General features: G+C 42.5%; 1 protein-coding gene across 2 annotated transcripts in view; it reads left to right on the plus strand.

Moving 5' to 3' along the window:
* The window catches only part of DGKI (diacylglycerol kinase iota), a 517,513-nt gene that overhangs the window by 176,859 nt on the left and 316,480 nt on the right, over positions 1 to 24,174 (plus strand). For both annotated transcript variants that reach the window (XM_027538894.1, XM_027538896.1), the window contains exon 2: positions 10,269 to 10,377. In XM_027538894.1, coding sequence (XP_027394695.1) covers positions 10,269 to 10,377 — 109 coding nt within the window. The remainder of the gene's footprint in view (positions 1 to 10,268; positions 10,378 to 24,174) is intronic.

Consider the following 24,174-nt stretch of genomic DNA (forward strand, 5'->3'; position numbering starts at 1 on the left):
GCTTTTATAATTTCCTTAAACTTTCTCATGTTAGTTGTTCCATCAGTAAAATGGGCATAATAAAATGATCCATTTCCTAGTTTGTTGTGAGTATTAGAGAGGTGTGTGGTGGATTTTGTGGGTTGCTGCCCCCGTGCCTCAGGACCAAGGTGCTTATTTTTTTCAGCTTCCAGGAGCACTGGCTGCCGAGAGTCTGCAGCTGAGCCCCTCCCCAGGCATTTCCTCAATGTAAGAGAGTCTCTTGACCATGTTATGCTTGGCCAGGGGGCTGCCTGCACCCAATGACTGATTGATGTGGAGGTTCAAAGTCGCGTCTCTGCCTGAAATTGGGACAGCTCTGAAGGGCATTCCAGCTCCAAATTGTTATGTGGGATTAACCAAAGTCTCTAATTGCATCACAGTTCAACTTCTTACTTTGCCAGTCCTGCTCCCCTCACTCCCCAACAAGCTCTCTAGTAAACTTGCAAGCATCTGCTTCTAGCCTCAGAGAAAACCATTAAAATAATGTCCAAGGCATACTGGGTATCTAGCAGATTGCTATTATTATTGTTGTTTGGAGAGTAAGATCATATATTTTATGAAATTTTCCAAAATATTCTAGACATATAAAGCTACACAGCAAATTCTAATTAATAGTTTAAACCATGAGTAGCCTGCCTCTCTCCAGAGGCTCCTCTCTCCAGGGGATTTCCCAGACAAGAATACTGGAGTGGGCTGCTGTTTCCTTCTCCAGGGGATCTTCCTGATCCAGGGATTGAACCCACGTCTCCTACACTGCAGCCAGATTCTTTACCACTGAGCCATGAGGGAAATACCAACAACAGCAACACAACAAATTCTAATTTGTAGTTTGAACCGTGCGTAGGGAATATAAAGTTATCCTAAATTCTGACAATGGAAAAAGGTTATTGTTTGATTTTTTAAAATGTTATTTTACTAGAGCATATATATTCTAATTAGCCTGCTCCAAAAGAAGTAGAACCTTGCTTCTTAGTTATGTGAATCTTACCTGATATTCTGGGGTATTATATTTTTGTTCTCTCTGTATATTTGATTAATTATCCACAAATGATAGAGGTGCTGGCAGTTTATATCCCCATAAAAAGTTAGAGGTTGACCTGTGAAAGGCTGATGTGTCATGATTTTATAGACCAAAGAGAGGTTAATGTCACAGGGGCTGAGGTCTTATTAACTTGTAGAAAGTTATCTATTGTTATAGCAGAGTTAGAAGTCTTTTTAGGCACTTTCTTCCTGATTATTAAAAATAATCAGTTTGTCATACCCAGTTTCTTATACAGACTTTGGTTTTTGCATTTGTCTCCTCTGTTCATTACTTCATTGTTGAATCAAATAGAACTTTATCAGATGCTCACTGTCTGTGTGAGACTGTTGTTCTTAACACTGATTTTTCATAGGAGTGTGTTTCTGAAGTATTATTAGTTTCTGAAGGGTAGAATTATGATTGAAAAGTACCCAGCATTTCATGGGGACAGAAGTCAACATTTTGGAGTTGACTTCTCCAAAGCCTTTGACTGTGTGGATCGCAATAAACTGTGGGAAATTCTGAAAGAGATAGAAATACCAGACCACCTGAGAAATCGGTATGCAGGTCAGGAAGCAACTGTTAGAACTGGACATGGAATAACAGACTGGTTCCAAATCCAGAAAGGAGTATGTCAAGGTTCTATATTGTCACCGTGCTTATTTAACTTATATGCAGAGTACATCATGAGAAATGCTGGATTGGATGAAGCACAAGCTGGAATCAAGATTGCTGGAAGAAATATCAATAACTTCAGATATGCAGATGACACCACCCTTATGGCATAAAGCGAAGAAGAACTAAAGAGCCTCTTGATGAAAGTGAAAGAGGAAAGTGAAACAGTTGGCTTAAAGCTCAACATTCAGAAAATTAAGATCATGGCATCCAGTCCCATCACTTCATGGCAAATAGATGGGGAAACACTGGAGACAGTGGCTGACTTTATTTTTGGGGGCTCCAAAATTATTGCAGATGGTGATTGCAGCCATGAAATTAAAAAACGCTTACTCCTTGGAAGGAAAGTTATGACCAACCTAGACAGCATATTAAAAAGCAGAGACATTACTTTGCCAACAAAGGTCCGTCTTGTCAAGGCTATGATTTTTCCAGTAGTCATGTATGGATGTGAAAGCTGGACTGTGAAGAAAGCTGACTGCCGAAGAATTGATGCTTTTGAACTGTGGTGTTGGAGAAGACTCTTGCGAGTCCCTTGGGCTGCAAGGAGATCCAACCAGTCCATTCTAAAGGAGATCAGTCCTGGGTGTTCATTGGAAGGAATTATGTTGAAGCTGAAACTCTAATACTTTGGCCACCTGATGTGAAGAACTGACTCATTTGAAAAGACCCTGATGCTGGGAAAGATTGAAAGCGGGGGCAGAAGGGAACGACAGAGGATGAGATGGTTGGATAGCATCACCAACTCAATGGACATGAGTTTGAGTAAACTCCTGGAGTTGGTGATGGACAGGGAGGCCTGGCATGCTATAGTCCATGGGGTTGCAAAGAGTTGGACATGACTGAGCAACTGAACTAAACTGGAAAACCCTGTCATACTAAATCAAGATTGTGGATCCAGCTTTGAAGTGTATTTGCTATTAAAGCATGTATATTTGCTAGAGTTGTCATTAACAAAGTACCAAACACTGTTTTAAACAATAGGAATTTATTGTTTCACAGTTCTGGAGGCTGAAAGTTTAAGATCAGCTGGTTGATTCCTTCTGACGCTGTGAGGGAGAATGTGGTCTAGGCCCCGCTCCTCTAGGTGCTGTGGTTTTCTGGCAGTTCTTGGCCTTCTTTGGCTCATACACACATCCCTGGATCTCCGCCTTTATTTTCACATGGTGTTCTCCTTATGTGTGTATCTATCCAAATCATCTCTTCCATAAGGACCTCAGTCGTATTGGATTAGGGCCCATTCTAATTCCCTCTTTTAACTTGTTTATCGCTGTAAAGACCTTCTCTCCAATTAAAGTCCCATTCTGGTGTGTCCTGGGGATTAGGCCTTCATCAGATGAATTTGATGCAGGAACACAATTCAACCCCAAATAGTATGATTACTTTTTATCCATCCCCAGGGATTACCTCAACTGATATCTTAAGGAGAAGAATGTCATTAACATTAAGAATGTCATGTCCACATCATTGACGCATTGCACACCAACCTCATGCCAGCACTGCTCTAGGAATGTGCTGACGACGAACTAGGCTGGGGAAATAAATCCCAACAGTGGGTTCCCAAGTTCCCAGGGGCATGTAGCAGCCAGTCTGCTTTACAGATTAAACAAACAAACAGTTGCCTTTTGGTATTGCAGTCATTTACATGAATATCATTTAATACTTCCGATGTCACTTGGATTGCGTTTTTTTTTTTAATATGTTGGTAAATTTGTCTGAGGGGAGTGTGTGGTGCTTCTTAATTTTGCTCTAGGCAGTTAGGCAAGCCAGGGAAGAAAAGTGATTCATTCCTTTGGCAACCGTGGAATTATTTACGATGACTGGAAGAAGAATCTGTTTGAATAACCCCTTTGAACTGCCTGACACATAATAGAAGCTTGTTAAATGTTTATCGAAGGAACAGCAGTGTCCAGGGAACTTGGAATATTTGAGAGCAATCGAATAAAAAGCACATATTTATTCAGAGATTTACCATATACCTCGTCTTGGCTGGATGCTTGTGAGGATGGCTGATGCATATGTAAGACCGGTAATAGCCGTGACTATTTATCGTGCTTGTCATGTGCCAGGCATCCCGCACACATTTAAGAAAATGGCCAGAGCTACTCTCTGAGTTGGATAACATTGTTCTGATTTGAAATACAAGAAAAGGCTAAGAGAGGTCACGCAACTTGGTGATGGGTGAGGTAGGGTGTGTTCTCAACCCGTGTGATCGAATGTCTCTCTAATCGGCCTCTCTCTGAAAGCTTGCATTCTTATAGAGATCAGACACTTATCACTGCAACAATTACAAAAGTAGCATGGCAAGAGGCTGATTTGTCATATGTCTCTTTTGCTGTGTAAGTGTGTGCTGTCACCCTTTCATGTAAGCGTGGGTTTGGGTCATGGTTAAGTATGTACATGGTTAAGTAAGATGCCTGGATTCAAATCTCACTTGAACCTCTTCCCATCTGTGTGATCTTGGACACGTAGCTTAACCATTCTGTGCTATAATTTTTTTAATTGTAAATTAGGGGATAATAAAAGTACCTGCCTCGTGAGGGATATATAAGGAATGTAAAATGAAGCAGTGCCTGGCAAAATATATTTCCTGCTAGAAGCTTCACAAAGGCAACAGTTTGTGTGTGCTTATTTCACTCATGTATCTTAAACATCTAGAACAGTGGTTGGTATGAAATAGACATTCAGTAGTAAATACATTGGTGAATGAATAAATGTATTTCAGTATATAAATGCTGGGGCTTAGTCACATTAGCAGACATAATGAAGTGGTCAGATGCACACACCTTTATATAGAACAGTAGTTCTCAGCTCACAATTCATGTTAGAAATACCTGGAAGGCCTTTAAGTAGACTGATTCTCCAAGTCCCATCATAGGCAAAGGTTGAGAATCACTGTGAAAGTAACAGATACCAGTGTAGAGTCATCCACGTATAACATATTGAAGATTCAACACCAGTGGTGATTTTCTAAATGCCTTTCAACCCTTAGGTACCTAAATCCAACCTTGTTTCAGTAATAATTATATTCCTGAAAATGTTAATAGATGTTAAGATGGTCAGAAAATACTCTGTTTTCATATTAAAATGAATTAAGGTTTAGGCTCAAATAATTACACAGTTTTTTCCTCTATATAAATCTCTGGGAAGATATCTGAAATTTGTGTGGGTTTGAGACAATTTTTTTTATTGAGTAGACTCCCCTTAACATGACAGGCAGTTTGTCTGGATCAACCAAGAAGCACTGTGGGCTGCTGTGAGCACAGGCAAAGTTAGTGCAATTAATGGAGGGAAAACACCAACATGTACCATAATTAAGATTTTGCTTAAGGTACTTGGGGAATTAAACCGAGGTACAGAATAACTTTTGAGGCAGCTGGTTCCTTTTCTAGAACAAGGGCATGAGTCCCTGTCTTAAGAGACTTCCTGGCTAAGGAGACCTCCTAACTCTTTGGCGCTTCTCCTCCCAGGAGTTGGGCTCCTCATTCTGTCCCTGCAGGTGGCATCACTCAGAGAGGGAATTTGCAAGAGGGGGATGGATCAATTCTGGGAGCCACATCAACCTGGAAGAACAGGAGAACCAACCTGAACCAAGAGAAATTTGCAGAATGGATAATTACAAAGGATTCTGGCCCAGTAAAAACCACTTACATGTTTTCCCATAAATTAAAAAAAAAAATCCTTTCTCTTTATGAAGAGTACATGCTGCATGTTTATTTCAATAATTTGCATTAAGAAAATATTGACTATCGTATGCCCTTTACAAATGCTGTAGCAAAAGATTCCATTTTAATGTTGACCACGAAGCCGTTTCGAGGTCTCTTAGGCTTCTTAACACTGGATTCTCCCTCTCGTTGCCTTTATCTTTAAAGAGCTTCTTTGAGGGATTTTTGGCTTTCTCAGGAAAGAATATCACTGAAATGGAAGGCCTGGGATATAATTCAAATCATCCTAATCAGATTTCTCAACCCTTGATCTAATCAGCAAGCTGTTTGGCTTAGCTTCTTGGTCAAGTTCATTCATTAACTCAGAAAGCATTTATTGAATATATGCTGTGTCTACCCCAGGCTAGAACATAATAAGATTAGTAGATGAATTGAGCCCTGTCCTTTAGGAGTTTATAGTCTTATTGAATGAAGTGAAGGAAATAATAGAATGCTATTTAAAATGTATGATGGTTTTTGTACTTTAAATATGTTCACGGTTTTTCATGGCAGGTAATTGACATCAACTGTGACTTTGTGTGCCTGAAACTGCATTTTAGAACACTTTGGTTTTGTATCTGTTTCACCATTAATATCACACTTCTCCTTTTCAAAGACTCTTTTGCCATTATAGTCATCACCTGACAAAATATTCTTGTAAAGTTAATAGAAAGAATTATTGACATTTCATGGTTTTACTTACTGTGGGTTTGGGAGGATTCTGAGCAGGAGGAAAGAATGAAAATTGAAACTCCATTGAGTTTTTTTTTTAATTGTAGTAAACTGCAGCATAAACCCCCTCAACACACATCAAATTCTATCAGATTCTTAAATGTCATCTTTTGCAACCAAGATGAATCCAAATAGAAAAATCACTTATACTAATGTTATCTGAGGTCTGAGAAATAATGAAATTGCTTTCTTATTTTGGAACAAAGTATGTATACATGTACGAACTATTGGGAAAAAAGGCTTTTTCTCCCATGGTTATTTGGAAGAATGGGAAGCTATAATCAGAAGTTACCTCCCACCCCCTTTATTACCTCTATATATTTTTCCTGTTCTCTCTCTTATGTAATATCCTTTTGTGAGGCCCATTTACAGTTACTAACTGGCAGCCACTTTGAAGTTTCTTATTTATTTCCCCCCTAATTAATGTTTTTATGTGTGGTAGATATACAATTTTCTTCTATTAATGTTACAAAAAAGCCAACCTTAAATTTGCATCCATAATGGGGAATAATCAACAAAAGCCCTTAATCATTTGTATTCACAGGCTGGGTGAAAGTGTGATTTGACTGAGGTTTCATTGCTGGGCTTATCCGGGGTTAGGGCTTCCAAGGTGGCGCGGTAGTAAAGAATCTGCCTGGCAGTGCAGGAGATGTGGGTTTGATTCCTGGGTCCAGAAAACCTCCTGGAGAAGGAGATGCCAACCCATGCCAGTATTCTTGCCTGGGAAATCCCACGAATAGAGGAGCCTGGTGGTCTACAGTCCATGGGGTTGCAAAGAGTCGGACACGAGTGAGAGACATGCAGCCACGCATCCAGGGTTAAACGTTAGTTTGTCTCTTACCTTATAACCACATTGATCTTCTAGAGACATATGTATCCCTCGCATCCTAATTTTACTCTCTGAGCAATTTGCTGGCAGTCCTCATTAGCAAAAATAATCAGGTTTTGGGGGGTCCAGCTTCTGATGAGTTAAACTCATTTGTCCTCATTTGTCCTATGGTTTCCTCTGTGATAATAGAATTTTATTTCCTCTCTTCTTTCTATTTTCTGATCAAAACTCTCTGTGGCCATTCATGAAAAAATGAAGGATCTGTGTTTTTCTCATTCACTTGAAATTCAGGAATTCTTCAGCTGTCCTAAGACTTTGTGTTTAGGCACCATTTTCTTTTTTTTTTTTTTGGCCAGAACACTTAAAAGTTAGATTGTGATAACTGTTAGGGAATCAAAAGTGGAGCCTGTAGATGTTGACTCCACAGAGATCTGACTTTCTTGTGATAAAAACTGTGACTGAGAATCACCATACAGGGTAAATCAGAGAAAAGTCGTAATGAAAAATGCTAAAGACAGTCTTTGAACTCAGCTGGAGGAAAAAATGCCTGGGGGAGGAAGTGAAGTCTCACCATATAAGAGTCTTCTAGTATTCTTTTCTTCTGGCTCAAGAAAATGGAATATACTTTGGAGTCAGGGGCCAAAATTGATGTTATTCCTTATTTGCCTTGATGAAAGTGAGGGAAAAAATATTGTGTCATCGGACTGTCTTCGTTAAAGGCCTACATATGTGTGATGACTGCTTTGGGAGGCTTATGTAAAGCAAGTACATTCCTTGCTGCCCAGTGGGAGCTTCTGTAGGCTGCTGGCAAGCTTGATATGATCACTTTCAATTACTGAAGCCCTGTCCAGTGTTTCTGGGACTTCCTGTGTAGGAATATAAGAGAAAGAGAGGAAAAAAGGAAGGAGAAGAAGGAGGGGGAAGGAGAAGGAGGAGAAGAAGAAGAATCTTCCAGTATTCTTTCCTTATGGCTCAACAAAATGGAATATATAATGGAGTGAGGGGAAGGAGGAGATGAAGAAGGATGGGTGAAGAAGGCTGGACACTGGCTGAACTCTCAGACATACTTGATCCTTGATGACTGACTGGCTTCTTTTCTGGAGTCTGCTCAGCCTTTCCTTGGGTTTGGGGGCTGCTGTTCACCTTGCTCACCTTTACAAATGATGTGACTGGGTGGAGCTTGCAGAGGTCAGTGAACAGTACAGGGAGATCATCTGTCATTAGCAAGATTCTGCTGGGCTGTAATGGGATCCCATCTTACTGTCGTGTGTCGCCTTGCTCCTCTGTATGAGGATCTGGGCCTCCCTGGGGACTTGGTGCATCTGCAGGTCCAGTGTCAGAGGTGGCAGGTTCCTTCAGTCTTGTTCATGTCTTGTGAGACAGGCTGCAGGGAGCTATGGGGGTGTCAAGTGAGCAATGAAGTGGTTGCTGATTTCCTCCTCCTGGATAGGCCTGGGGTACTCAGTGCCTCTCACCTGCTCAAGCTACTTGTTCTATCCACCTAAATAAGGAAGTGAACTGAAACGAGCTTGAATGACCAGATACTGAGTTTATATAGGAATAGCAGAGGAAGTGGGGCTTCCCTGAGTGGCTCAGTGGTAAAGAATCTGCCTGGGATAGAACAGGAGATGCAGGAGGCACGGGTTCCATCCTCGGGTCAGAAGATCCCCTGAAGAGGGGGCACAGCAACCCAGTCCAGTATTCTTGCCTGGAGAATCCCACGGACAGAGGAGCCTGGGCGGGGGGGGGGGGCGGCTACAGTTCATAGGGTTGCAAAGAGTTGGACACGACTGAAGCGACTGAGTACACACGCAGTCAGCAGAGGAAGTGCAGTGTGGGACACGCAGACTATAGCAAGCTGTGGGCAAGTCTCCTGATACTTTGGGATGCAGTGTCCTTATGGTCAAAGAGAGTAAAGCAGTGAGAGCCCAGACAGACTCTAAGCAGCAAGCTCATTGGCTTGAGGATGGGGAGAGATGCTTGGCAGATATTCTGTGTTGGAGGGATAAGCATCTGTCTCCTGGAAATCAGGCATTTACTGGAAATCAGTCTCTTAGCACTTACGTTTTGTTTGCCTGAGGGCACATGTGGGAGATTCTCCATTTCATAGTGTCTAGTTCCATTTTAGATTAAAATCCTTCCATGCTCCCGTAGAGCAGTGTGAAGCTGTTAGAGACAGAAAGAAGCACCTAGGAAGCATGTGGAAGCTCAGATTCCTGCCCTCCCAACCCCTGCCCAAAGCCCACCCCAGACTCAGAACTCAGAGCTGCAGCATCACAAGGCACCCCTTATTCTAGTTCAGGTTGTTCTCAGAGCACGTATGGACACTCCCAGAGAGGACTGCTCCTCTCCCTTCCAGGGAGCCACTTAGTTAAGCCACAGATCAGCACTCCTGTTTAAGCTCGAGACCATTGTCTGACATTTCTGATGGAGCTGTTCAGAAATTGGCCTTCTATTATTCATGATGGAACCACAAGCTCTCCGTGGGTGATCCCTGCTTTCTTCCTTTATCTTGCTCTCCTCATTCTCTCCACTCTACCCTTATCTCCTCCCTCCCCTTTGCTCAGCAGTAGGCATGTTTGCTTGCTAAAGCAACTCCTTTTATGTCTTATCTTTGCCTAGGTCAGTCTTGACTTTCTCAACCTCTCGTGATTCCATCCTTCCTTTCTGACCCGAATTCTGTGATGTTCCACTCAACAAACCTAAAATCCAACCAATGTGTTTTGGAATTATCTTACCCCAGATTTTGATAAAATATTGGTTTTGCATTGTGTGATTTCCAGGATACAAATTAGTCTTTTCCTGCTTAGAACCTCAAGTCAACTGTAGACATCCTCTGCAAGGGCAAGGGAGGATGTTCTTGAGATATGTAACAGTGAACTTGGGGGTGGTGACCAGCTTGGAGAGCTCTTTGCGGGGAAATGAAGGAATTTTAATCAAAGACCTCACAAACCTGCTTTACTTGCTTTTAGTCTCTGGCAGCTTTAAAATTGTCCAAGGACTGTGACCACTTCAACCTTAGGTCTTTTTCTGCAAACAGAGACCTGCATTCTGCTGTCTTCCCTGAATGTCCCTAAGGCGGCCCCCTCAATCTTCCTGTCTTTTGAGACCTGCCACCCTTGGTTCCTACCATGCACTTTAGAGATTCCAGTACATTTGCAAAGGTTTTCATACATGCAAGATTAACTCAGGCATCGTTTCTACCCCACGGGAATTTTTCAGCTCTGTATTACATTCTGATGTTGGTTTTTGTGTTTTTTTTTTTTTTTTTTCCTTCTTGCTGCAGGAAAGCAATCTCTCGGGCAGGCCTGCAGCACTTGGCTCCTGCGCATCCCCTCAGCCTACCTGTTGCAAACGGTCCATCGAAGGAGCCCAGAGCGACTCTGGACTGGAGCGTAGGTGTCGGCGTTTTCATGTAAACGTCATTTCACTGCATGTGTGTCTTTCTCATTCTCAAGATTCCTGTAGCTCCCGACAAGACTTGATCATTTTCAGTATTGTTCACTGACCCATCTTCGAGTATCTAAGCCCCGGCTCCATTTTCAGATTTCCAGGAACATAGCTTCTTTTATGAAGTCAAACATATTGAAGACTAGGCTTAAAACTTCAGGAATCCTTTTAAGCACTATTTGCCTGGGATTGCAGCTGTGAAATAAAAAGTACTTCTGCGCACATGCTTCATTGGTCCCTGCCTGCCAAGTTGGCGATGAACAGAGTTTACTCTTAGAGACTAAGTCGTAAAGTCCAAGTTTGATTTCCTTAGCTCAAGCTGCCTTTTTCTTTTTTGGTGCTTTTCTTTCCTTTTTCATTTTTCCTGAGAGAGGATGACCTCACTTTACATTCCAGGCACTCCATGTCCTCCTGTTTGCTATGTTTCCTCTCCTAACCCAAAGGTAATGGGTCTTATATCAGTGGGGTAGGTATATTAGCTGATTTGTTAAAAATTTATTTTATTGAAGTCTAGTTTGTTTACAATGTTGTGTTCACTTCTACTGTGGTTGTTATTGTTTAGTCACTAAGTCTTGTCTGACTCTTTGCAACCCAAGGACTGTAGCCCTCCAGGCTCCTCTGTCAATGGGATTTCCCAGGCAAGAATACTGGAGTGGGTTGCCATTTCCCTTTCCAGGGGATCTTCCTGACCCAAGGACTGAACCTGTGTCTCCTGCATTGGCAGGTCGGATCTTTACCACTGAGCCACCGGGGAAGCCCAGTTACTACTGTGTGGCAGAGTGACTCAGTTATACATATGTATATATCCTCTTTCATGTTCTTTTCCATTACAGTTTTTCACAGGATATTGAATATAGTTCCCTGTGCCCTACAGTAGAACCTTGTTGTTTATCTATTCTTTTATATAATAGTTTGCATCTGCTGTATATTAACTGATTTTAATGTTTTATCTAAGAGACATCTATAAAAACTGTTAAATTGAAGATTGCAGTGTGAGTTTCTTAAGTCAATTAGAATACATTTGTTGAGAGTCTTCGGTGAGTCAAGTTCTTGGTTGAAGCCATGTCTAACTATGGACTGAAAGGCCTGTCCCTTCCTAAAGGAATGTAAGAAGTGATATGAAGCTAGAGGAGGCTGCTCTGAGATTATTCCAGTCTGGTCCTGATGAATCTTGTCTAGCCTTTCTGGTTGAGTTGAACAGAGGGAATAATCCATGTTCTCTTCCTCCCATAAGAAAGACCATGGCAGGGTGCCAGAGAGGAGATGACTTTGTAAACTAAATTTTGTTTTTGGCACATATGCCATAACTTAATATCATTTAATACTGTAATATTTCTTCCTCTTCCCCAAGAACACACTTACTAACATCCTTATTTTATATTCTGGACACACACCAATGTATGTAATACATGAAGTACCTGGCAAAAGACTGAATCTGATTGAAATGAAACTTTCTTCCTTGATGAAGTCTGCTGTATATATTAGCTGATTTTAATGTTTTATCTAAAAGACATCTACGGAAGCTGTTAACTTGAAGATTGCAGTCTGAATTTAAGTCATAACTGACTGTTCAGGTCACACCTGTGTATGTTGAGTTAATATTTGGGAAGACTCTTGCCCTCCTGTAAGTTTCCCTTTATTCTAGGACAGTCATTTAATAAACTCCTAAAAGGTTAGAATGTAGAATATATTGACACCAGTGCTTACATGATTTAAAAGAATTAAATACATAAACAAACATAAGTTAAATTTAAAAAGGGATATATATGGACCAATGATGAGGATGTGCTAAGAATCAGGGACCCAAAAATGTTAGTTTATTATCCATGATGTTCTAGATCCTCTGATCCAAACTCATAGGATTCTATTTGAGGTGCAAGATTCTAATGAGAGAGAGTTTCCATCATTTAGATAGAAACACCCATTAAATCAGGCTTCCCAGGTGGCTCATTGGTAAAGAATCTGCCTTCAGTGCAGGAGACGTGGATTAGATCCTTGGGTCAGGAAGATGCCCTGGAATCAGAAACGGCACCCCACTCCAGTATTCCTGCCTGGAGAATCCCACGGACAGAGGAGCCTGGTGGGCTACAGTCCTTGGGGTTGCAAAAGGGTCAGACACGACTGAGTGTGCACACACGCATCCATTAAATCATTTCTCTGCCCCTCGTGTGACATTAGTCAAGTCACTTGATTTCTTTCAGCTGCAGTGTCCTCATCTATAGATGGGAACAATGGTGACCTCTCCCTCTCCCCCCCTCTCCCAGGGGGACTTCAAGGCTGTTGTTAAGATCAAATGGGGCTGTGAGTGTAAAAGTCCTTGTAAACTGTACAGCCAGTAGGTTTATTTATTCAGAAGTTAAGTCACTGATGAATTCATTGATCTATCACCATTTGTGGGGTAACTGCTTTGTTCTGGAACCTGCTTGGTTCCTTGGGATTCTGGGTGAGGAATATGGTTTCTGCTTTTAAGAAGCTTAGAATGCAGAAAAGACATTGACACCAAAATGTGGGCAGTGACACCAAGCATGCTGCTGCTGCTGCTAAGTCGCTTCAGTCATGTCCGACTCTGTGCGACCCCACAGACGGCAGCCCACCAGGCTGCCCCATCCCTGGGATTCTCCAGGCAAGAACACTGGAGTGGGTTGCCATTTCCTTCTCCAATGCAGGAAAGTGAAAAGTGAGAGTGAAGTCACTCAGTTGAGTCCGACTCTTAGCGGCCCCATGGACTGCAGCCTACCAGGCTCCTCCGTCCATGGGATTTTCCAGGCAAGAGTACTGGAGTGGGGTGCCATTGCCTTCTCCGTGACACCAAGCATGGTGGGGTTCAAAGAGTGCCACAGGGGTGTGAGGAAGGACACTCCATCCCTGTTTGATGTTGGAAAGAGTTACCAGAAAAATGCTTTTAGAAAAAATGTCCTTCCTGAACCAAAGCTTGACTAGGAGGTGTTATTTTCCAGATTACTGTAAAGAGCTCTATGGTCTAATATTTCATCAAAATGGTATTTTTGGCTGGTGGTGGGAGGCTGCAGTGCACGGTTCAGAAAGAGTGAGTAGGAAGTAAGGCTGCTGGTGTGTAGCTGATCCTTCATCTCTCAGCCCCTTCAGTTGCGGTCACTTCATCTTGGTGGCCTGATGAATTGTCATGGTGACAGGAAACACTCTGGGGATGTTTAACAGTAGAGGGAAAATTGAAAGCCTTCTCTGAAGACACTCTTATCTCAGGGCTTATTTAGAGATCTTATATGGAAGGAGTTACAAGATGTGACTCTGAAAAACCCCATAATTGTGGGCTAATATTGCTGAAGCCAGACAGCAACCAACCCTACACGTTCTTATTACAGTTATCGAAAAGGTTTTTCTCGGAAGAGAGGAAGAAGCAGATTGTTAAAAACATTTAAATGCCTTTTTTTTTTTTTTTTGCTGAGACTTGCCCTTGCTTCCCAATTTTTGCTTTTACTAACCGAATTGCTTCACACCAGCTTCATTTATGCCACTTTGCTTTGCCTGCTTGTGCAGAAAGCTAAACCAGGATTTTCTTTGTTCTAAACTTTAAAGTATGAAAGTAGCCCTCCTAGTCTTGACCTCCCACCATTGCCTGTATTCCACCTCCTTGTCTGCTTCCCTGCAAAAAAGCAGTGTAACCACCTCTCTCCTATCAGCTCCCTCTTCTGAACTAAATGCATTAAAATGATCATTGTATTGTTACTGATTGTTAAGTGCTGATTTCGGTTGGAGCCTCTCATTAAGAGTTTCTCAAATGAGAAGAGTGGCAAAAAATTCAAAATAAAGGTAAAAAAGGAGGAACTTCAATTTCTTGTCTTGGATGAGATAAGAGTCCCCAGTAGAGCTGAGGATGCTTCCAGCTTAACAGGGGTGGAGCAGGGCTGTGGAAGTTCACTTTGCTTTGCATTCAACCCCCTTGATTCATACATTGAGATTCTCTTTGCCTCAGAGGGTCAGAGGTGGAAAGTCATCTCAAAAACCTGTAGTACGATGACCCCTAACTTACGTTACCTCCCCTCTCCTCCTTTCACCAGTGAGAAAACAGATGCAAAAGCTGTCCATGCTGCATCTGAAGTTGAAGACAAATCAAGGTGAACCTGGAATTTCAATCTTAGTCCCAAGTTTATGCTTACTGCAGAAATCTCAGCGGGCCCCGTTCTGACTGTGTGCGTGCGTGCTCAGTTGCCGCAGTCACGTATGAGTCTTTGTGACCCTGTGGACCCTAGCCTGCCAGGCTCCTCTGTCCGTAGGATTCTCCAGGCAAGAATACCGGAGTGGGTTGCCATTCCCTTCTCCGGGGGATCTTCCTGACCCAGGGACTGAACCTGAGACTCCTGCATTGCACCTGGGAAGTCCTGTTCTGACTCTAGTGTGTACCAAAGACTTCAGAAGGGGCACGATTGTTTCCTAAACATCCTCTTGCAAAGAGCTTTGAGGAGTGGCCTGCTTGTGGAGTGCCTGAGACCCAGGTGAGATTAGACTATAGGGCCCCGGCATTCGGCCAGAAAAATCTTGTTGCGGGAGTCAGTTTTTATGCTTTGGGTGCGTGAACTTAATAATTTCCTTGAAGTGTTCCATTTTCATATTCCCATTTCCCTACTTAGTGATGCATACTATCTCTTATTTTTAGTCTGTTCCTCGAAGTTCGGAAACTTCTCTTCCGCTGTGATTCACTCAAATATTTTATTTTGACTTATGAGATTCTCTGCCCCACACAGGGTCATTTCCTTGATGACTCTTTGCCAATCTTTGGGCCTGCCACCTGCACACAGACCCTCCTCTCCATTCATGTCAGGGATGGAAGCCTTAATGATGGGGAACAGACAGATCCAGCCTCAGCACGGGGCTGGGGTCTTCTACTGACTACAGTGGACAGTCGGCTTCACCTGAGGTGAATGTGGCTCTTTTCTACAAAGACTTGACTCCTGCTCTCTGCCAGGCTGTGCTCATTTGTTTGGTTGAATTAGTTCTGTTTATTTTATTTACTTTCTGTTTTTATTCCACATAAAATCTCTACCAATAGGGCATTGTCTTAGAGCCAAATTTGTGTTTTGGGTTGACTTATTCTAGGTCATAGTTCGATTTGAGGCACTTTGAAGGGAGGAGCAGTGTTTTCCGCTAAAAGCAGAAATATGTATCTTCTTCACAGTGGACTGCACAGCATCATTGGCCTAGTGACTGTCTGGTGGATGTCAGGGATGAATTGATTACAGCTTTTCTGTTCAGTCAGCAAGAAAGGGACACATCTCTGGGAGCCGATGGGCACTCAGATGATCTCCAGTTCCAGAAGGACACTGGAAGACACAAGTCAAAAGCCTGTTTGAAACGTCAATGAGTTTATGCTATTGAGTTCCAAGTAACTCTTTTAAAATTTCCTTCTTAATCCAGTACATTGTGTTAAGACTTAAAGCTTGCACAGTTTTTGATCTTCCCATTCACCCCAGTGGCATCCTCTCTCCCCTTTCATGGTGAGAACCTACAGGGCTGCTCCCTTTGACACCATGCCATGAACATCAGCCAAGCCAGTTTTGGGGAAAACAGGCTAGATTGCTAGAAAGGAAGGGAGTAATGCTCTAAAAGGGAAAAATAGTCCCATCTCCTGGGCTGGAATCCAAGCTTCCAGTTTAGGGGGGGGGGAGTCAATCCACTTTGAAGTAAGTCTATTGCATAGATAATGCATATCTTCTCTTAAATGTCACATGCCTCTTGTGGGATGGAGACTTATTTTGGACATGGAGATTTCTTCCTTGTTTTTATGCTTAAAGCTGAAAACATAGGATGTGGGTCTTCACTCTGTCTCCTCTATTCTGTAATTTGCTTTTGCCCATTACACTGCCTAAAACAGTTCTCCAAGCAATGGTGAAAAACCCACCAAAATCTTTCTTTAAAAAAACTATATTGGTTTTCAATCTGGCATCCTTGATTTCTGTTCATTTTCTCTTTCCTCATTGGCAAATTTCCTCCAATGCTGAGGGCTGTGGAAAACAGAGCCTCAATGCAAACGAACCCAGACTTTATATCCCGACCACCTTTCCTGTCCTCTGGATGCTGATAGTTGAAAAAGAGTTCTTTTAGGCAGGTAGAACATGGAACAGTGGGTACACTCACCTCACAGTTTGGTTCAGAGATAAGATTAGGGAAACAGAGTCTTCACGTGGGATTGGTTAAACTGGGTTATGAAACTAGGTCATTTTATCTTTGGAAACCTTGAATGGAAAGGTAGGAAGAGGCAGGTGTGTGTGTGTGTATGTGTGTGTGTGTGTGTGTGTGTGTGTGTGTGTGTGTATACCCATATGTACATGCACATGCTCTCATTTTAGCCTTGTTTACAATGGGAGGTCCTCACAGACCTGTGCCTTCTTTACAAGCTCCAGGCCTTTGCTCTTTAACTTCAGGCTTGGGTGTCATCACCCATAGTGACACAACCTGATATCTTTCTTCACTTCCATCCCTCTTTTGAAAAACATTGTCAGATTAATCAAGATATCAGATTGCTGAGCCAAGCAGGAGGAGCTAACCGTCTATGAATTAGTGAAGGTCCTGGCTGTGACCAGTCATCTTAATAGTGGACAGATCTAGCGTGATTCAGGCACCCTCACTAGTCTTTTATTTTCTAAAATTATGAGAATTTTCAATGATATCACATTGGCTGCTGGGAGAAATCATAGAATCGTACAGCTTCACATCTCACTGAGAAGTAACTAGGTCTAATCTTTTGCCTCTTAGTAAGTGATTATATGGAGAAGGCGATGGCACCCCACTCCAGTACTCTTGCCTGGAAAATCCCATGGACGGAGGAGCATGGTAGGCTGCAGTCCGTGGGGCCACTAAGAGTCAGACACGACTGAGCGACTTCACTTTCACTTTTCACTTTCATGCATTGGAGAAGGAAATGGCAACCCACTCCAGTGTTCTTGCCTGGAGAATCCCAGGGACGGGGGAGCCTGGTGGGCTGCTGTCTATGGGGTCACACAGAGTTGGACACGACTGAAGTGACGTAGCAGCAGCAGCAGCAGCAGCAGCAAGTGATTATATACTAATAAAGGTGAGCAGAAGAAATATATGTGAGCCGTAAAGTAAGCCTCATTTTATAGTGGCCACATTAAAAAGCAAAAAAACATAGGTAAAATTGATTCTGTTTTCTAAAAAAAATTTTAAGGACAGAGCTAGCTTTTAAAAAATTAATTAAATTTGGCTGCACCAGGTTTTAACTTTGGCATGTAGGGTCTTTGGTTGTGGCATGCAAACTTTAGTTGTGGTGTGTGGGATTTAGTTCCTTGACCAGGGATCAAACCTGGACCCCCTGCATTGAGGGTACAGAGTCTTAGCCACCGGACCATCAGACAGAAAGACAGAACATTGTGCTCAGTCATAGCTGACTCTTTGTGACCCTGTGAACCATAGCCTGCCAGGCTCCTCTGTCCATGGGATCTTTTCAGGAAAAAATACTGGAATGGGTTGTGATTTCCTTCTCCAGGGGATCTTCCTGACCCAGGGATCAAACCTGGGTCTCCTGTATTGCAGGCAGTATCCTACATTGCAGATGGATTCTTTACCAACTGAGTCACCAGGGAAGCCCCTAAAAGTAATTTTAGTATTATATTTTATTTGCCCAAATATATGAAAAATATTACTATTTCAACATGTACTTGATATAAAAATGATCAATGAGAGAATTCACTTTTTACAGAAAGTCAGTCTTCAAAGTCTGCTATTTATTTCACTTTACACTGACAGCACATCTCAGTTAGTGCCTGTCTCATTTCCAATGTTGAATCACCATTTGCTTATTGGACAGCACAGATCTAAACCATCCAAGACAGATTTTACCCATGATTACCTTAAAGAATTTTAGGGGGAGGCAGTCCAGATTTTTTCCATTTCTGAATTTGTAAGGATATTTATCAGAGAGGGCAATGGCGCCCCTCCAGTACTCTTGCCTGGAAAATCCCATGGACGGAGGAGCCTGGTGGGCTGCAGTCCATGGGGTCACGAAGAGTCGGACACGACTGAGCGACTTCACTTTCACTTTTCACTTTCATGCATTGGAGAAGGAAATGGCAACCCACTCCAGTGTTCCTGCCTGGAGAATCCCAGGGATGGGGGAGCCTGGTGGGCTGCCGTCTGTGGGGTCGCACAGAGTCGGACACGACTGAAGCGACTTAGCAGCAGCAGCAAGGATATTTATATTTGATACATATTTATAATTTTCTTATTGTTTTAGAACTTTTTTTTTTTTTAGCCAGTAAATGTCTTCATTTTGTGTGGATTGTTTGCTTCTGGTGTCAGTATATCCTATTTGGGTCATTCATTCACAACTTGCATCTTTTTACCTGTAGCTAATTACTACTAAGAGTTCAGGTAGAACTTGAGGGCAAGGAATCATATCTATATTTACATAGGTGGGTCTCTACTCTTAGGTAACTGGATCTATCCATAGACAGGTTGATCTATATAAATCTATGTATATCTCTAGAGATACTCTGTATCTCTATAGATACATTGTTTTAACACTACTACAGAAGAAATGCTATCTTCATGTAGAAATAGAGCTATTGTTTCTGTCTGGCACAGATGGGTACTCTGAGTTGTATAGCGTTTGAGATGGAATTTCAAGATGCATGTGTAGAGAAGAGAAAGAGGTACCTGGGTGTGGAGAATGGGGTAAATAAAAAACATGACACAGAAAAGGAAAATATGACTATGTTGAGATACATAGCCTCATACATTCTATGAAACTGTGTATGAAGGTGAATAAGGAAGACAGACTGGTACCATTAATGGAAGGTCTAGTATGTGGGATTAAGTTTGGAGTTTGTTTTATAAATAATAGAGAATTTTTTTAGCATCCTGAGCAAGAGAGAGTCATAATCACAGCTGTGTTTTTAGGAAGTTAATTTTATAGCAGTGTAAAATATCAGAGAGGAGATGTGGATGGACCTAGAAACTGTCATACGAGTGAAGTAAATCAGAAAGAGAAAAACAAATACTGTATATTAATGCATATATGTGGAATCTGGAAAAATGGTACTGAGGAACCTATTTGCAGGGCAGAAATGGAGACAGACATACAAATGTATGAATGCCAAGGGTGGGGGGAAGGAGGGTGTGGGGTGAGTTGGGAGATTGGAATTGACATACATACACTACTGTGTATAAAATAGATAACTAAAGAATCCATCTGCCAATGCAGGAGACACGGGTTCCATCCCTGGGTTGGAAGATTCCCTGGAGAAGGAAATGACAACCCACTCCAGTATTATTGCCTGAGAAATCCCATGGGCAGAGGAGCCTGCTGGGTTACAATCCATGGGGTTGCAAAAGAGTCAGACATGCCTTAGCAACTAAACAACAGCAACAATGAGAAGCTACTCTGTAGCACAGAGAACTCTATTCAATGCTCTGCGGTGACCTACGTGGGAAGGAAATCCACCCAAGAGCAAACCAGGACTGTGCCAGGTTGGGTTGGGGGTAGGCTCTGTTCCACACAGTTATTCAGTGACCCAGACTGACAGTTACTCTTACAACTTCATCAGAAGACTTTCAAATCATTGCAAAGACCAACTTCCCACGTACCCAGTACGGGAACAGAGTATTGAGGAATGCGCGTGAGAGGCTTAGTGGACCAAGTCTGAAAACAGTATACATCACTCTTGTTCATGGTTGGAACTGGGTCATGTGGCCACACTTGTTACAGGTGAGACTGGGTAGCAAACTCTAACTGTGTGTTCAGGAAGAAGAGGAAAATGAATTTGGTGAATGGCTAGCAGTCTTGACTACAAAGGCCCAGAAGAGAAACTTGGATGATACCAGTATCTATGGATTAGGAAGACAGGAAAGGAAAACCCAACCACAATGATAATAGTAAGAATTGCATTGAACTTGTATTAACTTCTCATTGTGGGTAAATCATTGACTGTTACTCATTTTCACATTTAAACATCATTGTGATTTTGTGAGAGAAGTAAAATCATTATTGCAACTTCAGTGGGGAGTGAACTGAGGTCTGGCAAAGTTAGAGAGACCCTAGGTCACTTTCACTTTTCACTTCCATGCATTGGAGAAGGAAATGGCAACCCACTCCAGTGTTCTTGCCTGGAGAATCCCAGGGACGGGGGAGCCTGGCGGGCTGCCGTCTGTGGGGTCGCACAGAGTTGGACACGACTGAAGCAACACAGCAGCAGCAGCAGCAGCAGGTCATAGAGCTAGTCGGTAGCAAGTCTACCTGACTCCAAAGCTTATGTTTACTAATATTGAAGTGGATTAAGATTTACCAGAAATGTAAGAAGAAAACAATATTTTATTTGTCTACTCTATTAATGGGTGAATGCCACCCAGCTGGATACCTTTATACAGAATTCAGGAGTTCCCAAGGTCACCCTCACCTGCAGCTTCTGGAATTCAAAAGACCACACTTATGTTCAGTCATTCATTAGAAGGACTCAGAATTTACTGAGGGCTGTTTTCCTCACATTTATGACCTTTTACAGTGAAAGGAAAGTGAAAGTGTTAGTCACTTAGTCATGTCCTACTCTTTGCAACCCCATGGACTGTAGTTTGCCAGGCTCCTCTGTCCATGGAATTCTCCAGACAGGAATGCTAGAATGAGTAGCCATTCTCTTCTCCAGGGGATCATCACAACCCAGGGATCGAACCCAGATTTCCCACATTGTGGGCAGATTCTTTACCATCTGAGTCACCAAGGAATCCCACTTCAGTGAAAGGACCCAGGTTCAAATCAGCCTAGAGAAGAGGTACATGGTGCAGAGTCCAGGAGATTCCTGTAAAGGAGCTTCCAACTGTTCTCTCCCGGTAAATTTGTGACAGAGCTAACTTCTCCCAGCAGCCATGGTGGAAATGTACGTATGGTGTATTGCCACCAAGGAAGCACATCTGAACCTTGGTGACCAGAGTTTAATTGGGGCTTAGTCATATGGACATAACCTGCATGGTTAACCTTAGCCACTTAACCCTCTGGAGGTTGAGTTGGTATATGCCCCACCATAAGTCAGTACTATTTTAGGTCCGTCTAGTCAAGGCTGTGGTTTTTCCAGTGGTCATGTATGGATGTGAGAGTCAGACTGTAAAGAAAGCTGAGTGCCTAAGAATTGATGCTTTTGAACTGTGCTGTTGGAGAAGACTCTTGAGAGTCCCTTGGACTGCAAGGAGATCCAACCAGTCCATTCTGAAGGAGATCAGCCCTGGGATTTCTTTGGAGGGAATGATGCTGAAGCTGAAACTCCAGTACTTTGGCCACCTCACGCGAAGAGTTGACTCATTGGAAAAGACTCTGATGCTGGGAGGGATTGGGGGCAGGAGGAGAAGGGGATGACAGAGGATGAGATGGCTGGATGGCATCACCGACTCGATGGACGTGAGTTTGAGTGAACTCTGGGAGTTGGTGATGGACAGGGAGGCCTGGCCTGCTGCAATTCATGGGGTTGCAAAGAGTTGGACATGACTGAGCGACTGAACTGAACTGAGTATGACCCAGGGTCCCCAGGTAAACAAAGATACCGTTATCAGGCAAGACATCCCAGGCACTTAAATTACCATCCTATAGTTGAGGGCAAAGCCCAAACCTCTCTTTGGGTAAGGTTACTTCTTTCTGATGCATTGGACAAGACAGAGGTACAAGAAAAGGATGAGACAGGGAAAATATAGTCTAAGAAAGGTATGTTTCATGTTTTCCTTGCATGACTGGCCTTTTCTTGCATGCTTCTGTTTCTGTCATGATTTTGAAAGATTGTCAAGTCTCTCAGGCATCCATGTTTACTTCTCACAATGTATGACTCTGAGCTAATGGACAGGTAAAAAAGTAATTATCCTTTCTACTCCTTGGAACCTTATATAACAAGAATGTGATTCATTCATTGATTCTTAGTCTCATCTTCTCAGTTCCCTAAATTTATTTATCATCTACTGTTTGCAAGGTGCCAAGGAAATGGCAACCCACTCCAGTGTTCTTGCCTGGAGAATCCCAGGGACAGGGGAGCCTGGTGGGCTGCTGTGTATGGGGTCACGCAGAGTTGGACATGACTTAAGCGACTTAAAAAAAAAAGTGCTGGACATTTAATGTCCATATGAAGGTTAGAATCTAGCATAAGAAGGAAACATGAATCAGATAGTCATGCCGATGAATGAATAATTGCCATCTGGGATAAATGATGGGAGATAAATATGGTTTTATGAGAGTAACTAACAAAATGACTTCAATATGAGGGTCAGTGTTGGCTTCTTTGAGAAAGTAACACTCAATTTGGTGACCAAAGGGTAAATAGAAATTAACCACATAAGTCAGAATGGAGAGGAATAAATAATTTGGATACAATAAACAATATACAGTGAAACAATTTTTAGTTAAGAAAGCATCAAATTCAGTGGACCTGGGATGAGAGGTTGCTTAGTCTGCTTGGGAAATACGAGCAGACCAGTGTGACTGCACATCAGTGACCAAGAGGGAGAGAGATAGAAGATGAGGCAACTGGACAGGGAAAGGAAGAGACAAGTGGGGCAGGGACACCAGTCAGGGGGCTATCGGGAATATTCCAAGCTAGGGGGATGGAGGATCAGGTGGTAACAGTAGAGGCGGTGAGCATTAATCGGGTTTCATACACATTTTGAAACTAAAGTCAGTAACATTATTTCCCGAGCCCAATTCCGTCAGGCTTTCTTCCTCCTCATTCCACTGTCCCTACTTTTGTCAAGATCATCAGTGACTTACCATGTTCACACGGAGAAATCCAATGGCCAGTTCTCAGTCTTCAGCTTTTGACGCAGACCTTCTAGGGGCACTTTCTTCCTGGAAACGTTACACTCTTTTTATGTTTTCCTCGTACTTCAATGGCCACTCCATCCAGGTCTCCTGTGCTGGATCTTTCCTATGTTCTCAAACTCTTAAATGTTGGAACGTTCCACGGTTCAGAAATCAGAGCTTTCCATCCACATTCAGTCCTTAGGGTTTTCCATTCAGTTCTCTTGGCTTTAGATTAGTTAACGGTTGCCTCCCAAATTATTCATACAGTACAAACCTCTTCTTTGAACTTCAGACTTATAAAAAACAGCCTTCTCAACATCTTCACTTGAAGGTCTAATAAGCATCTCCGAATTTCACATCCTCAAAACCGAACTCTTATTGCAGTGATCATTTCATAACGTATTAAAATATCAAGTGCTATATTACACACCTGAAACTAATATATTGAATGTTAATTATAACACAATTGAAAATAGAATAAAAGAAGAACCTGAACTCTTGACTTACTCCCTAAGTCTGCTTTTACTCTAGTCTTCTCCCTTAATGCTCAGTGAATGGTGTTGCCATTCTTACAACTGCAAGTATTTGCTAAAAACTTCAGATTAGTGAAAGCAGACTCTCTGGGGATGGGATGATGTCAGGTATTCGTCAAAGCTCATCACGTCATTTTAATGAGCAATCAGATTTGAGAAGCAGCGTGTTTGATCCAGCACCTTTTTCTTTCCTTCTTCTCTTACAAATGTCGGGCTTTCTAATCAGGTTCCCCACTTAGGAGTGAAGCTAGTTCATCTTAGCAGTAGCAGTCCTTGCTGTGCATGGATAGTGATCAGCAAGCCCCTGAGTGCTTGTGGGGTTGGGGGGCAGTCTTTAGTGCAGGAACATACCAACTGGCCTAGCGTGAATGAAGCCTCCCAGCCCAGTGAGTTACTGATGTCTCTCACATCTCTGACTCCCAGGTCTTGCCTGCTCCTGCCCAGCTTCC

Source organism: Bos indicus x Bos taurus, chromosome 4, assembly GCF_003369695.1.
Source record: "Bos indicus x Bos taurus breed Angus x Brahman F1 hybrid chromosome 4, Bos_hybrid_MaternalHap_v2.0, whole genome shotgun sequence".
NCBI lineage: Eukaryota > Metazoa > Chordata > Mammalia > Artiodactyla > Bovidae > Bos > Bos indicus x Bos taurus.